This window comes from Dipodomys merriami, unplaced genomic scaffold, assembly GCF_024711535.1.
Source record: "Dipodomys merriami isolate MVZ:Mamm:240054 unplaced genomic scaffold, mDipMer1.0.p SCAF_12, whole genome shotgun sequence".
NCBI classification, from domain to species: Eukaryota; Metazoa; Chordata; class Mammalia; order Rodentia; family Heteromyidae; genus Dipodomys; species Dipodomys merriami.
The window spans coordinates 12,503,596-12,518,914 of record NW_027202493.1 but is presented as its reverse complement, the minus strand read 5'-3'; the positions used below and the strand labels follow the sequence as shown (position 1 = coordinate 12,518,914).

The 15,319-nt window shown below is 40.0% G+C and overlaps 1 protein-coding gene across 5 annotated transcripts in view; it reads left to right on the top strand.

The window, feature by feature from the left end:
* Rbpms (RNA binding protein, mRNA processing factor) overlaps window positions 1-15,319 on the top strand; it is a 179,706-nt gene that overhangs the window by 86,761 nt on the left and 77,626 nt on the right. For all 5 annotated transcript variants that reach the window (XR_011370757.1, XM_070016252.1, XM_070016251.1 and 2 more), the window contains exons 3-4: window positions 1,867-1,905; window positions 3,495-3,557. Coding sequence is in view for 4 of the 5 variants with exons in the window: in XM_070016252.1 (XP_069872353.1) it covers window positions 1,867-1,905; window positions 3,495-3,557 (102 nt within the window). In the remaining variant the exon portion in view is untranslated. The remainder of the gene's footprint in view (window positions 1-1,866; window positions 1,906-3,494; window positions 3,558-15,319) is intronic.

Below are 15,319 nucleotides of genomic sequence, written 5' to 3'. Positions count from 1 at the left end.
GCCTCCAGTCTTTTTAAGTGGGAGTCCCTTGGAAAAAAGAAAGGAGATGGTACTGTGCATCCTGACGTCTTCTCAGAAGAGATCAAGGCCTTCCAGGTGAAATGTTTATAGTAGCTAGTGTACTGATGAGAAAACATGAGAATGAATCAAATGCCAGTGCTGAAGTGAGGACATGGTTACATTCGATCCCAATAACCCTCTATAATTAAAGTCCCTGCTGGCTGACCCTAGTGTGCAAATCTGTCTCCATACTGATGGGTATATGGTTAATCATGTCAAGGGGGGTTTCCCTTATGTCATCCATCAGTGGGAGCCAATAGCCATTGGTTGTTTTCAGAAATAAACATACTGCCGGGCGCTGGTGGCTCATGCCTGTAATCCTAGCTACTCAGGAGGCTGAGATCTGAGGATCGTGGTTCAAAGCCAGCCCGGGCAGGAGAGACCGTGAGACTCCTATCTCCAAAAAAACACCAGAAAACCGGAAGTGGCGCTGTAGCTCAAGTGGTAGAGCACTCGCCTTGAGCTGAAGAGCTGAGGGACAGCGCCCAGGCCCAGAGTTCAAGCCCCACGACTGACAAAAAAAAAAAAAAAAGAAATAAACATACTATTTTTACTCTAACCCCTACAAGCTGGGAGGGGGGGGGAGAGAGAGAGAGAAGAGAAAGAGATTTTTCCATCCATGAGGTGCCATAGAAACTTAATGGGAGGCTTATATGTGTCCAGAATACATACCACCCTAAAAACTGGCTGCCCCATTAAATTAGCAGAAGAACTCACCTAAATGCAGTATTACTGCTTCTTTTGCTTAAGGCTAGCACTCTACCACTTTGAGTCACAGCACTACTTCTGGATTTCTGGTGGTTAATTGGAGATAAGTTTCACAGGGACTTTTCTGCCAGGCTGGCTTCAAATTGAGATTCTCCTGAGAATCTAGGATTACAGGCATGAGCCAACGGTGCCCAGATTTTCTGGTAGTTTTAAAGTGTTGTCTTTAAAGTGAAAGTCTTTCATTTGTTCACTTACATTGCCAAGGATGCCACCCAGACCTATGCATACTAGATAAGTACTTTGTCACTGATCTACTTCCCCATGAGTTTTAAAAACTTGATGAAGGTATATAGTGTATATTTAACTGTTATATAGTGTATATTTAACTGTATATAGAACTGTTGTTCTAGTGCAGATTTATAATTAAGCATGCCCTGACCACCTCTGCTTATTAAATTTAACCATTTCCTCTCCCAGTTTTGTAGAAGTCCTATTCTTTTCTAAACAGCAACAAAAAAGGTCTGTTGACAAATACACATGTATCCTTACCATTGCATACTTCGTGGAAAAAACATAACAGAAATATAGATAACTAGTCAGGTGCTGATGGCTCACTGTAATCTGATCTACTCAGGAGGCTGACATTGAGGATCCCTGTTCAAAGCCAGCCCAAGCAGGAAAGTCCTTGAGACTCTGATCTCTAGTTAACCACCAAAAACCAAGTGGCACTGTGACCTCAAGTGGTAGAACACTAGCCTTAAATCAAAAGAACTCAAACCCTGAGTTCAACCCCCACAGAAATTGAACCCCAAAAAGAAATAGAAATGCATAAACTTTATACCCTAAGCATACGTGTGTGTGTGCGCGTGCGTACATGCATGCACGTGTATACATGCGTGCCTGTGTGTACATGCGTGTGTGTGTGTGTGTGTGTGTGTGTGTGTGTGTGTTGCTTTCCCAGGCAATTTGGAGGCATTTATGAAAAAGAGCTAGATAGTTTAGAATCACAAAATACTTACTTTATTGGAGCAAAATGCTATTACAATTAGATTCTTCCCATAGTACTCTTTGCTAAACTTGTTTTTCCTTTATGTTTAGGGCTATGAAGGCTCTCTTATAAAGCTTACGTCTAAGCAGGTAAGATTTTAGATCTTTTTTTTTTTTTTTTTTTTTTGGTCGATTGTGGGGCCTGTACTCTGGGCGTGGGTGCTGTCTCTCAGCTCTTCAGCTCAAGGCTAGTGCTCTACCACTTGAGCCACAGCACCACTTCTGGCTTTTTCTGCTTATGTGGTGCTGAGGAATTGAACCCAGGGCCTTATGCATGCAAGGAATGCACTCTACCACTGAGCCACCTTCACAGCTACAGAATTTAGATAATGTCTACAAGAAACTTTTCCTACATTCTTTTCTTTTTTTTCCCCCTTTGGTCATGGGGCTTAAATTCTGGACCTGGGTGCTGTCCCTGAGCTCTTTAGCTCAAGGCTAGTGTTCTACCACTTGAGGCATAGTGCCACGTCCAGTTTTCTCAGTGGCTTATTGGAAATAAGAATCTCACTGAATTTCCTGCACGGGCTGGCTTTGAACCATGATCCTCAGATCTCAGCCTCCTGAGTAGCTAGGATTACAGGTGTGAGCCAGCAGTATCCTCCTAATACATTCATTTTCTTAAATTTTAATTTAGATTTGATTTTTCTGTTGTTGCTTTAAAATTAAAGATGAGATAGATTAGGAATTCACACAGGGAAGTGATAGGTAATTCTATAGTCTTTGGCTAGGATGTTTGGGACTATCTAAAAGGCTACCCACACATTCCTCCAGACCGGTTTGTGAATTCAAAGGAAAGGATAATAAATTACTGGCCAAATCATTTGTACTCCTCACTTTTTCCTATTTCCTTTTATGAGATTCAATAGGCAAACTTTTACAATCGTTAGGATTATCAGATGGTGAAGATTTATTCTGACTCTGATCAGGCAGAGTCCCAAGTCTAACATGGAACATGGAAAGTACAGAATAAAGCTGGTAATTATTGCCTCTAATAGTTCCTTCAAGTCTCTTGAAGACTAGCTACGTGCTTAAAAATTTTTTTTTTCTTTAAATTGAGCACTTGGCATACTTTCATCCCACTTGATTCATCAGAAATAAGCTAAATCACAGACATCCTGCTAGTCCCTAAAACCTGGCATCCAGTGGGATTATGCCCGTACTTGGGACAATATGCTTTCATGCCTAACTGAACACAGAATTTTTTTTAAAAGGCATCCTTTGGGATTCATGTACTCAGTGAATAGCGCTTTTACCATTATGTCGTTGTATTCCTTGCACTTAAAGTATGCCTAAAGGTGATTTGCTTTCCTTTACATTTTAAAAGATGAAGAAACTGAGGGACAGGGAATTTGATTTAGGAATGTAGAGCCTCTCTGACTCAGATTTTCCTCAGTCCTCTTACTCACTGCTGCTTACCTTCCAATCACTTGTAGATTTGCTTCTTCTCTAAATCCCCGGCTGTACCCTTTAAGAACTACCCTCACCGTCCCTATGATTGGTGTTAGAAATTTGGTTAAGCCTTTGAGTCATGATTTTTTGGGACTGCTTTTCTTATTTCTGCTCATTGGTTGGGGGGGTTCATTTCTTTATGTTAGCTGTTCAGTTTGAGATCATTCTTGATCTGGAAAAGCAGACATTGCCTGATCTTGGTCACTCCATAGTTGCCTTTCTTTCCACAGCCCGTAGGTTTTGTCAGTTTTGACAGTCGCTCAGAAGCAGAAGCTGCAAAGAATGCTTTGAACGTAAGTAGTCTCTGATGGGGTCATCATAAGGGGCTTTTTTGGGTGTGGTAAGAAATGGAACCTTTTTACATCGGAGATTAGATGGAAAGAATATGACCACTCAGACCTAAGTAGTGCTCTCAGGAACTTTCTCTGGGGATTGGGAGCAGATGTACAATTTACTTAAACTCTTGGCTTTTCTGCAGCTTTTACCCCAAAATATCTAATAATTTAGGTCTTATTTAATCTGGTCCCATCTCACCTATGGTGGTGTGTAATTCTGCTTGTTGTCTCCAGAGAGAGCAAGTAGCCAGGTTATCTTTGTCCTCTACATGGATAATCTTGATGTTTTCTTCATGTTGTTTTTTAGTTGTTTTTTTAAACCCAATCATAGTTTTTATTTGGCTGATTAAGAAGTTCCATATCATGCTTTTTATCTTACATTTTAATACGATTAAAAGTAATTGAGTAGCAGAATAACTTGTATGACATTTGGCTTGTAGGCATTTCTTTCTGCCATATATTTTTCAACTTTTGCCAGAGTTCTTTTAAGTAGATATTCTGCCCCTTTGGAATGTTAAAACACAAAACAACCTAACGATGATAACCAACGGAAAGTAGAAGGAAATGAAATTTATTTCTTGTTGCTGGCAACTGGTCTTTGAGTTAGAGGCCTGAGTCCGGCCTGGCTTTAGGATGTTTCAGTCTTTTGGCCTAAGCAGCTATGATTAAGTGTTGACTAGCACAGCGCAATGTTTAGGAGCTTCCTACTAGGCAAGTGGCCACTTGAATATAGCGTCATTGTGATGGTTTCTGGGAACTTCTGGTCTTTGTGTTGCTCGGTAACTGTAAGTAGCTTCTAGCTGTTCCAAGCAGACCAGAAGAGGAGCATTATTGGAGCTAATAATTTTAGAACTTGGAGTGACAGGGGCGAGCCTTTATATGAGTGTTTGCTTGACATAATGCTGTCATTGTGACCTAATCTTGAAAGGGTTTAGGCTACAAAACCAAAAAATATGAATACCCTCAAAAAAATGTAAATGTATCCCCCTTGGTAACATACCAGGATTGCAGGACCTCCCAAAACATGACATCTGGTCATAACTACTGCAGCTTGCATTCAATGAAATGTGAGCCAGTTACTGAGTACCACTAGTACACAGTGAAGAGCATGGCTTTTTTTTTTTTTTTTTTTTTTTTTTCCCTTTTTACAAGTCCAGGGGCTTGAACCTTGGGCCTGGGTGCTGTCCCTGAGCTTGCTTTCTTTCTTTCTTTCTTTCCTTTCTTTCTTTCTTTCCTTTCTTTCTTTCTTTCCTTTCTTTCTTTCTTTCCTTTCTTTCTTTCTTTCTTTCTTTCTTTCTTTCTTTCTTTCTTTCTTTCTTTCTTTCTTTCTCTCTTTCTTTCTCTCTTTCGTTCTTTCTTTCTCTCTTTCGTTCTTTCTTTCTTTCTTTCTCTCTTTCTTTCTTTCTTTCTTTCTTTCTTTCTTTCTTTCTTTCTTTCTTTCTTTCTTTCTTTCTGCACAAGGCTATCACTGGAGCTATAGCTCCACTTGCATCTTTTTTTTTTTTTTTTTTTTTTTTTGGTCGGTTGTGGGGCTTGAACTCTGGCCCTCAGCTCTTCAGCTCAAGGCCAGTGCTCCAGTGCCACTTCCGGTTTCTGGTGATTTATTGGTGATGAGTCTCTTGGACTTTGCTACCTGGGCTGGCTTTGAACCTCGATCTTTAGATCTCTGTCTCCTGAGTTGCTAGGATTACAGTGCTTAGCCACTTGCATCGTTTTGGGGGCTGCTTAATTGGAAACAAGAGCCTCACAAACTATAACCCTTTTGTACATCAACTTTATATAACAATTAAAAAATGTTTTAATGCCTGAGGGGCTAGGAATGTAGCCTGCTGGTAGAGTGTTCATCATCAGCTCTGAAGAGAAATCGTTAATGATTTTTGTGTTACATGCATACAACCAGAATTTCCTGAATTTTAAAACCACAAGTTCTATTTAGGCAGCTTTTTTGTTTGTTTGTGTTTGCTTTTGTTTTTCATTACAACTAGGCAGCTATAGAAATGCAGACATGTCTGGGGCATTGTTCCTACAAGGAAGAAACAGTTGAACTTTGTTCACAAAATGTGCTCTGCTTGCCTTGCTTTTATTTCTGGTGTGTTTATAAAGATGCTACTGACTCACTGTCTGAAGAACAGTAAGCCTTTACAATGATCTGTTGTCTAGCAAGGCAACATTTCCTTAGGAGTAAATGGATTGTTTTGTGTAGGGGTGGGGGAAGTACTGAGTTTTGAACTTTGGGGGCATTGCCTTTATTACTCTGATATTCTAACAATAGGGCCATGCCTTTATCCTGGCTTTTTTCTGGTTAGTTTGGTTATGAAATCTAGCTAACTTGTCTGCCTGGGCTGGCCTCAAATCCTCTAGATCTCAGCCTCCTATATAGCTAGGATTACCCATGTACTTGCACTCATTGGTTTCTAGCTAGCTTGCTTGGAGCTTTCTTGCTCATCTGCTTGCCCACCCATACCCACTCTCCTTCCCTCCCTCCCTACTTGTTTTGTTTTTACTGGCCCTGGGGCTTGAACTCAGGGCCTGGACACTGTCCTTGAGCTTCTCTGTGCTCAAGGCACCTGGGCCACAGTACCACTTCCAGCTTTTTCTATTTATGTGGTGCAGAGGAATCAAACCCAGGGCTTCATGCATGCTAGGCAAGCGCTCTACCACTACACCCCATTCCCGGCTCCTAGTTTGTGTTAATAAAGGCTAATAGTGACAAGCTGTCTCCTTCCTTGCATACTTAGAGCTCAACAACACAGTTATGAATTTTCATCTTCGAGGGTTTTACTCACGGAGGCCTCCATCACAACTGACCCCAGACCACTGTTCTGTGGTCTTAAAGCCTGGCTACATAAGTTGTTAATCACCTTGCTCTCGGCTCTTCCTTCTCTCTGCAGCAGACCCACTGTCCTCCTCTCCTTAATTATGGCGGCTACTTTGGAAGCACCTCCAAATAAAAGCACTCTAATTCTGCTATGAATTGAAGGAGAATTCTACTTACTTAACTGTGCAGTAATGAGTCTAGGCTTTCAGCTTCTCAGAGCTGAGCTACTGGCTGGTCTTCACATTTTTAAATCTTTCATATGTAAAGCAATTGGAAGCCTTGTATACGTTAGAAACTGATGTCTTAGCTAGGGAAACCAACCTAGAGAGGATGAGTGAATGAGCCGGCTAGGGGAAGGTAGGGTGATGCAGCCAGGACTCAGTCCTGTCTTGTTTTGCACAGCATCTTGCTGCTGCTTTTGTTATGGAATGTTGCTACATTTTTCCTAGTGGCAATAATAGACTACACATTGTCAGGACAAATGGCCACCATAAAGTTTGGTATCTGATGGTGGGAGAAGGTCTTCCCTCTGGAGAGAAAACAGGCCCACTTGATATTTATTTTCCCTGTGACTACCTAACGTATTCCGGCTCTTTTTCAGGGTCATGTTTTCTAATTGATGAGTTAAAAACCTCTTGATGCAGTGATCACAAAATTTTCTCCTGTAGTGTCACGTATCCAGCTTTTCTTCAAAGCTTTCCCTTAAATTCCCTTAGGGAGAGCTTAGTGTTGTAATGTTTTGTTTTATTCCACTGTTAAGAAACTTAAGCCTCGATCCAGGAAATCTCTTTATATAGAATAGTTCTCAGAGCTGGGACCGGCTTCTCCATGTTTGGAGATTGTCTTCTTGTTGCCATTCTGTCTTGGTTACTGTCTGGCTCAGTTGTAGTGTTAATTGGTCTTTTCCCCAAGTGACTGATTTTTAAATCCTTTTATTTTCTACTAGCTTCAGACTCTGCTTTAGTCAATTTGATATTCTTTTGAAAAGAAATGCTCAGGTTGAATGAAGCGTTAACACTGAACTTTTCTTGGGTTCAAACCTTCTAAAGTAAATAGAGTATCTTATTTTTTTTTTAGCAGTATCTCCCAAATAAGACTAAGATTAACCCAAACCTAGACTTCAATAATCTACACAATTAGAAACCACATTCATTCTTTAAACTGCAGAATATCTGGCCTGAGAGAGAGAGAGAGAGAGAGAGAGAGAGAGAGAGAGAGAGAGAGAGAGAGAGAGAGAGAGAGAGAGAGAGAGAGTTCCCGCGCTTGAACGTAGGGTCCTAAGGCTTGAACATAGTGCCTAAGTACTGTCCCTTAGCTTTTGTGCTCAAGATTAGTGCTCTATATTTGAGCCACATCTCCTCCACTTCTGGCTTTTTGGGTAGTTAATTAGAGAGTCCTAGGCTTTCCTGCTCTGGCTGGCTTCAAACCACAATCCTCAGCTGTCAGCCTCCTGAGTAGCTAGAATTACAGGTGTGAGCTATCAGCGCTTGCCTCAGATTACTTTTAAGACTTGTTTGTAATTTTGTATGGTATATTAAATACAGTGATACCTGATGTTCACTTTGTTTTGTCAAAATTCTTTCTTAGAAGTAAATTCTAAAATGAAACCCGGGAAGCTGAGCAGGTTTAAAGGCAAACCTGAACAGATGTGGATATATCATTTCTGGATATTCCTAACAACTGTGAGGAATTCCTGGTAGAAAGCTTGTTTTCCTAAGCTAGAATGATGTGCAATTAACAAGGAACAGACATCCCTGCTTACTACAGCTCCATACATAACACATGCACTTGCCCTAGGGTTGGAAATTGCTCATCTCATGTACTTTGAAATATGTGGACTCATGTGTGTGATACTGTGTGTGTGTGTAATTTTGTTAACCTTTCCTAACATTGCTTAGGGTAGTGCAGTTGTGTGCTTGCTTTCAAACTCTTCTCATTGATCTGTGTTTTTTTTTTTTTTTTTTAAAGTCGGTCATGGGCTTGAACTCTGACCCTGGGTACTGTCCCTCAGCTCTTCAGCTCAAGGCTAGTGCTCTACCACTTGAGCCACAGAACCACTTCTGGTTTTCTGGTGGTTTATTGGAGATAAGAGTTTCACAGTTTTTCCTGCCTGCACTGACTGGCTTTGAACCGTGATCCTCAGATTTCAACCTCCTGAGTAGCTGGGATTACAGGCGTGAGCCACCGGCACCCGGCAATCTATGTGATTTCTAATTGTCAGTACATTATATCCTAAATAGTATGAAAAGAAATTTATTGGCTGAGCATGGTGCCAATATTCCCAACCTTTAGGAGGATAAAGCAGGAAGATCAACTCAAGTTTGAGGTCAGCATGGGTTTCATAACCTATAACAAACTAAAAACTTTATTGAACGATACCATTTGTATACCATGTAATGCATACATTTAGAGTTAAAATTCAGGGAGTTTGGGTATGTTAACAATATCAATTTTATATTTTCTAAATTGTCATGTTACAGTTCTTAATTATGTAATTAAATAAAATGGTGTGATTACATAAAATTTAGTACATTCACCTTGTTGTACAGCTACCTCCAAAATACTTTCATTAACTCAAGCAAACTGTTGGCATTGCCTCCTCCTCTTTCTGTCCTTTTTCTGTGAATTGTCTCTTCTAAATATTGAAGTGTTTCTATTTTTGGCCTTTTTTTTTATAGCAAAATGATTTTGGAAGGCAATATTGCTTAAAACTTCTATTTCTTTTTTAAAAATATTGTCAGTTCTGGGAAATCAAACTCAGTCTCTCTCATAAATTGGGTAAACGTTCTATCACTGACTTCACAAATGTTGTCATTTTCTTTTATAGTTGAATAGAATTCCATTCTTGGATTGTGTACATTTTGTTTACTCATTTATTGAGGAACACTTTGATTGTCTCTCTCCTTTGGCTATTGTGAATAATGTCTCAGTAAACATCAGTACTATAAAGAAGCTTATGTCAGTTCTGAGGGCCAGAGTTCAAGCCACTGGACCAGGAAAATAAATAAAAATTTCAACTCTTAGCAAGATGCTGGTGGCTCACACCTGTAATCTTAGCTACTCAGGAGTCTGGGATCTGAGGATTATAGTTCAAAACCAGCCCCTGCAGAAACTGAGACTTTATCCCCAATTAACTATCCAAAAACTGCTGGTAGAGCTGTGGCTCAGAGTCGTAGAACACTAGCCTTGAGCAAAAACACTAAGGGACAGTGTTCTGAGTCCCTAGATAAGATTTGTTAATCTTATGCCAAAATTCTCACATGTGAAATGGAAGTCTTATTCACTTCTAAAGTAAATCATTAAGCAAAATATTTGCCAGTCCTCTAAACATTACCAATACCATGAATATTGTTTCATGGCCAAAGTGTGAAGCCATCATATACTCTTCAGTCCTGCAGAATGCCAGGGCAGAGTAGGCACTAGCCACACGTAGACCTTTTGGCTTTTGTTAGATATCTGCCTGTCAGTCTCTCATTTCTTGTATCATCCGTTTTCGTGACAGCTGTGCAAGGTAGGACTATTTTTTTTTGTGTGTGGGGGGGGTGGTCAGTCGTGGGGCCTGAACTCTGGGCCTGGGCACTGTCTCTCAGCTCTTTAGCTCAAGGTTATCACTCTACCACTTGAGCCACAGCTCCACTTCCGGCCTTTTCTGCTCATGTGGTGCTGAGGGCCTCATGCATGCAAGGCAAGCACTCTACTGAGCCACCTTCCCAGCCCAAGGTAGGACTTTTGATCTTAATATTTATATAGCTTATGTGATTAGGTAAACTCTTTGCATCAAACAAACTTTGCCTAAATACAAGGATCCAGATGGCCTATCTCAGCGTTAGACCCCATGTCAATGTGTTTCTTATCAGTTTTTAAAGTTTTTCTCCGTGTTTCTCTTAAGCCTGGTGCTCAGAGTGTTTGAAGAGACCCAATTAATGAAAACCCAGCTGGGAGTTTGAATGGGAAGGTCATAGGACTCTCAGATGAAATCATGAGCTCGATCTAGTGTTTATTTCTTGTTTCTGTTTATGACTGCTTACTCTTGACTCATGGGGTTTTAAGGCAGCCATTTGACCTCATGAGGTTGTGGACTAGGCCTGCCCTTCTGAAAGAACCCTGTGATGTGGGGGCTTTGCCGGCCCTTCTCTAGTTCTTAACAGTGTGAGTTTGCTTGTGGCACTGAAAAACAACCTATTCCTTCCCCTCCCCCACATTTGAAATAGGCTTACTGTGCAACTAACATGACTAATAAACCATAGACAGTTTCTTTAAAAGTACTAGGTAGCCAGGTGCTGGTGGCTCATGCCTGTAATCCTAGCTATTCAAGTGACTGAGATCTGAGGATCAGGGTTCAAAGCCAGCCCAGGCAGAAAAGTCCCCATGAGACTCTTATCTCCAATTAGCCACCCAAAACCCAGACGTGGAGCTGTAGCTCAATGTGTTAGAATGTTAGCTTTGAGCCAAAGAGCTCAGGGACAGCATCCAGGCCCTGAGTTTAAGCCCCACAATTGTCCCCCCCTCCCCAAAAAGTCCAGGGTAACATGCTAAGCATATTATTTGCTCCATTCTGGGATTTAGCTGATTTTTTTTTTCATTTGCTTTCATTTCTGTATGCTGAACCTTCATCACCATTGTTATTAAATCTCCCTAGCATAGATGGTACAGCAAGTGATTTAAGGTACAGGTGCAGGCCTATTATCCCAGCATCCAGAGGGAGATTGAGAGAGAAGGATCACAAGTTCAAGGCCAGCCAGGGCTACATAATGAGACTGTTTTTTGGTTTTTGTTTTGTTTTGTTTTTAACATGCTGAAATAAATAAAGGTGTATTTTACCTACCTACCTACCTACCTACCTACCTACCTACCTACCTACCTACCTACCTTTTATTTTTGTCCAAGACCAGGATTCAACTCAGCATCTGATACTTTGGCCCTTTGGCTAGTGCTATACCAACTAAGCTATGCATCCCACCCTTCAGGTACATCTTTTTTTTTTTTTTTTTAAGTGTGAAGAATTTAAATCGCTGGTTAGCCCTTACCAAAAGAAGTTTTAAGTGAACTATTTTCGTTTTGTTAGAGGAAGCTGGAAAAAGCAGCACTAGTGAGAATCTCTATGGAAGTTGGGAGCAGGACTAGTTCCCAGAAATGTTAGAATCATCTTTCTTTCCCCAGGGAAATAGGCAGGAAGAACCCAAGGTTCTCATGCATAGACTGGTATATGTCCTCGTGTGGAGATCGCAAGTTCATTCAGTGTTTCTCCAGAGAAACAGCCTGATAGGACCTGGCTATGTGAAACAGCTCTCAGAATTTTCATTGTGGTCTTTTTGATTTGATCTATTTGTTTAAACATGTTTAAACTGCACTTCAAATATGATAGCCTTGTTTGATTTTGCATTTTCTCTGAGTGTTTTTGTTTTGTTTTATTTTGAGGTATTTCAGTAAATGCTGAGAATCTTAATTTCCCTGGGTTGGTTTTGTGTGTAGTACATTATGTATGTGTGGCAGTCCTGGGGCTTGAATTTAGGACTTGGGCAGTATCCCTGAGCTTTTTCTGCTCAAGATTACTGCTCTGCCACTTGAGCCACAATGTCAATTCCAGTTTTTGAGTGGTGAATTGGAGATAAGAGTCTTTCAGGGACTTTTCTACCCAGGCTGGCTTTGAACTGCAATCCTCAGATCTTAGCCTCCTGAGTAGCTAGATTTACAGGCATGAGCCACCAGTGCCAGGCTCATTTTGGTGCCTTTAAATGCTAGTTTGTTGTTCTGTATTACCTGTTGGCAAGTGACCAATCACACCATCACAATGAAGAGATGACCCACGGCTCCATTTCACACAATGGCTTAATGTTTCTGATCATCTATAAGGAGTTGAACTTGAAGTCTTTAACCTGTAAATTGCATGCACTGGAACATTTTTAAATCTTGATACATAGGGTAGGACTTTACTCCCTGAAAGTAGAACCATGTGTTTTCACAGGACACTTGTCAATTACTGTACTTGGATAGTATATGCAATAGGAGATGTTTTCTTACTTTATAACTAGTGGTACTTTTTTTTTCTTCTGTCTTACTAATTGTTCTACAAATATCTGATAGTTATACAGGACTACATTAATTGATTTTCTTCAAAATAACCAAATCTGTGTTGTGTCATTGAGCATCCCCCTGGCACTCAGTTAATATTTCTTTTTTTTTTTTTAACCTTTTTTTATTGTGAAAATACCGTACAGAGGGGTTACAATTAGATGAGCAAGGTAATGAGTACATTTCTTATCAAGCATTGTTGCCTCCTCCTTTGTTTCCCCTTCCCATCCCTTCCCTCCTCCCTCCCCCCCACTCCTCTTTTCTCCCCCCTCTCCCAGCCAAAGTTGTGAAGTTCGTTTTTCCCATCTTCTACATCTCATTGTTGCAATGGGTGCACCTGTATCCCTATTTAAACGATTTGTTTTTTCCCTTCCCCTCCCCAACGTATACCAACATCAAATACAGTGAAAACAAGGGGTTATACATACCGTGGGGGAGGGACATACAAAGCAACAAAGAAATACCTTATAAATATGTTAGAAACAATAGCAAGAAAGAAAAAAAACATTCGAGTCCTATCTTGGGGTTCATTTCACCTAACATCAACTTATCTGACTGTTTCTGCTTATCTCAGACATATGCTAGTTATTGCAAATAAGGGAAACCATGGGACCTATGTTTCTTTGGGCCTGGCTTACTTCACTTAATATAATTTTTTCCAAGTCTTTCCATTTCCTAACAGATAGGGCAATGTCATTCTTTCTGATGGAGGTGTAGAATTCCAGTGTGTATATATACACCACTTTTTCTTGATCCATTCATCTACTGAGGGGCATCTGGGTTGGTTCCAAATCTTAGCTATGGTAAATAATGCTGCAATAAACATAGTTGTGCTGGTAGCTTTAGTATGGTCTTGTTTTGATCATTTGGGTAAATGCCCAAAAGTGGGATTGCTGGGTCATAGGGTCAGTTAATATTTCTTACATGTAAAATAAATATGTGAGAAGAAAAGAGTAAGTGTTCCTAGAATATGAACAGTAAATGGACTAAAGGTGTGGCTCAAGTAGAAGAGCTTCTGCCTAGAATATTTTTAATTACACTTAGTACATAGTAAATATGAATAGTAGGAATAAGACAAAAGTAAATTCTAATGAATATGACAACTCTTTAATGTCTAATTCTAAAAATTGATATAAAAATTTTTTACCTCTAAACTGTTAGTTTAGGAATAGAGTGGCTACCAAGCAACCTCAAGATACTAAGTTCAAATCAGAATACCACCAAAAAAATTGTTTTCTGTAGACAACAGGGTGAAGACTGGTGTAATCTTAACTAATGCTGATAAAGAACCTTAAGCTTTGGGGGTTCCCCCCCCTAGTTACTGTGTGCCAAATTTTCAGAATTAAAAGCCAAAAATTCTTCATAATTATAGTCAGGTAGAAATTTTCTCACATAAGCTGGTATTTTATATAGATATTTTAAAATTAGGACTTTAAAACAGAACCCCCTCACACGGAAAATTGATGTATAATTTCTCATAGAACGTTGGCATTCATGCAAAAGGCAAATGTAATGATGTCCAAATAAAGGAACATTATAGAGAAGAAAAACTCCTCCACAAAAAGCATAGAAGCCAGCTGCCCATGGCTCACGCCTGTCATCCGAGCTAGAAGGCTGAGATCTGAGGATCACAGTTTAAAGCCAGCCCGGGCAGAAAAATCAATGAGACTCCAATAAACCACCAGAAAACAGGAAGTGGCGCTGTGGCTCAAGTGCTAGAGGCACTTGCTTTGAGCTGAAGAACTGAGGGACAGAACGGTGGCCCAGATTTCAAGCCCCATGACCAACCAAAAAAAGCAGACCAGGTCATGAAAGAGAATTTGGTGATTTGTATTGTGGAATGCTAAACAAAGGGTATAACTAATGGAAGAAAAGCTTGTAGAGTTAGGGAGATGCTTCATTTTCTAACATGTCCTGATAACTTAATTTATCTCTAAGGATGTTTACCCCAAATAGTGGAAACACACTCAGATTGTCGTTTTTAAAAATTGACCAATCAAAATAAATATTTTTTATGTTCCATTAGAATGGTTTGTGTATTTGTATATAACACCAAGTTTGCACCTATCAAAAGGTGCTAAGTCTCCTAAGGAAGGCTTAAGTGGATGGAGGAAAGTGAGGGTTTGTTGTTGTTGAGAGCTTCTGCCTTTTAAGTGCTGGAATTGTTTAAACTTGTACCAAGCCTGGCCCCCAAGTATGTCTTCTTGATAACCAGTTTTGAAGTTGTCAGAATTGACTGATTTGGTTCTGACACTTGGGACTCTTAACCCTCAATTTTCTTCCTTTCATTACAATTGATAATTCCTGCTTCAACTGGCATAAGGATCAAATTAAATGAGATGCACATTTTTATAACCACTGGCATTCAATATAATGAAAGCCTTGGTGCCTAGTAATGATGCTAGTCTTCACAAAGTTTTGGTTTTTATTTCTAAAGTACCTTTTCCTGACAGAATACTTTAAGAATAATGTTTGTGGTATCCCAAATTCTAGAATATTTCTGAATATTGACTTCAAATTAATGGCTAATTGATGTAGCTGTCCTTCTTGTAGGCCTTTTGGTGGTGGGGGGAGGGCAGGATAGAGTTGCAATTTAGTCCTTAATACTCTCAAACTCATAAGCTATTGTAAACCAGACACTAAGGTGAGTGTTTATTCTGTCTCATTATTCTCTCTCATTTACCATTCCAAATTCCAATTGATTCTCTATTTACACCTCCATTCATTTAGCTGCCGTGTGTGTGTGTGTGTGTGTGTGTGTGTGTGTGTGTGTGTGTGTGTGTGTGTGTGTGTCTGTCTGTCTGTCTGTCTGTCTGTCTGTCTGTCTGTC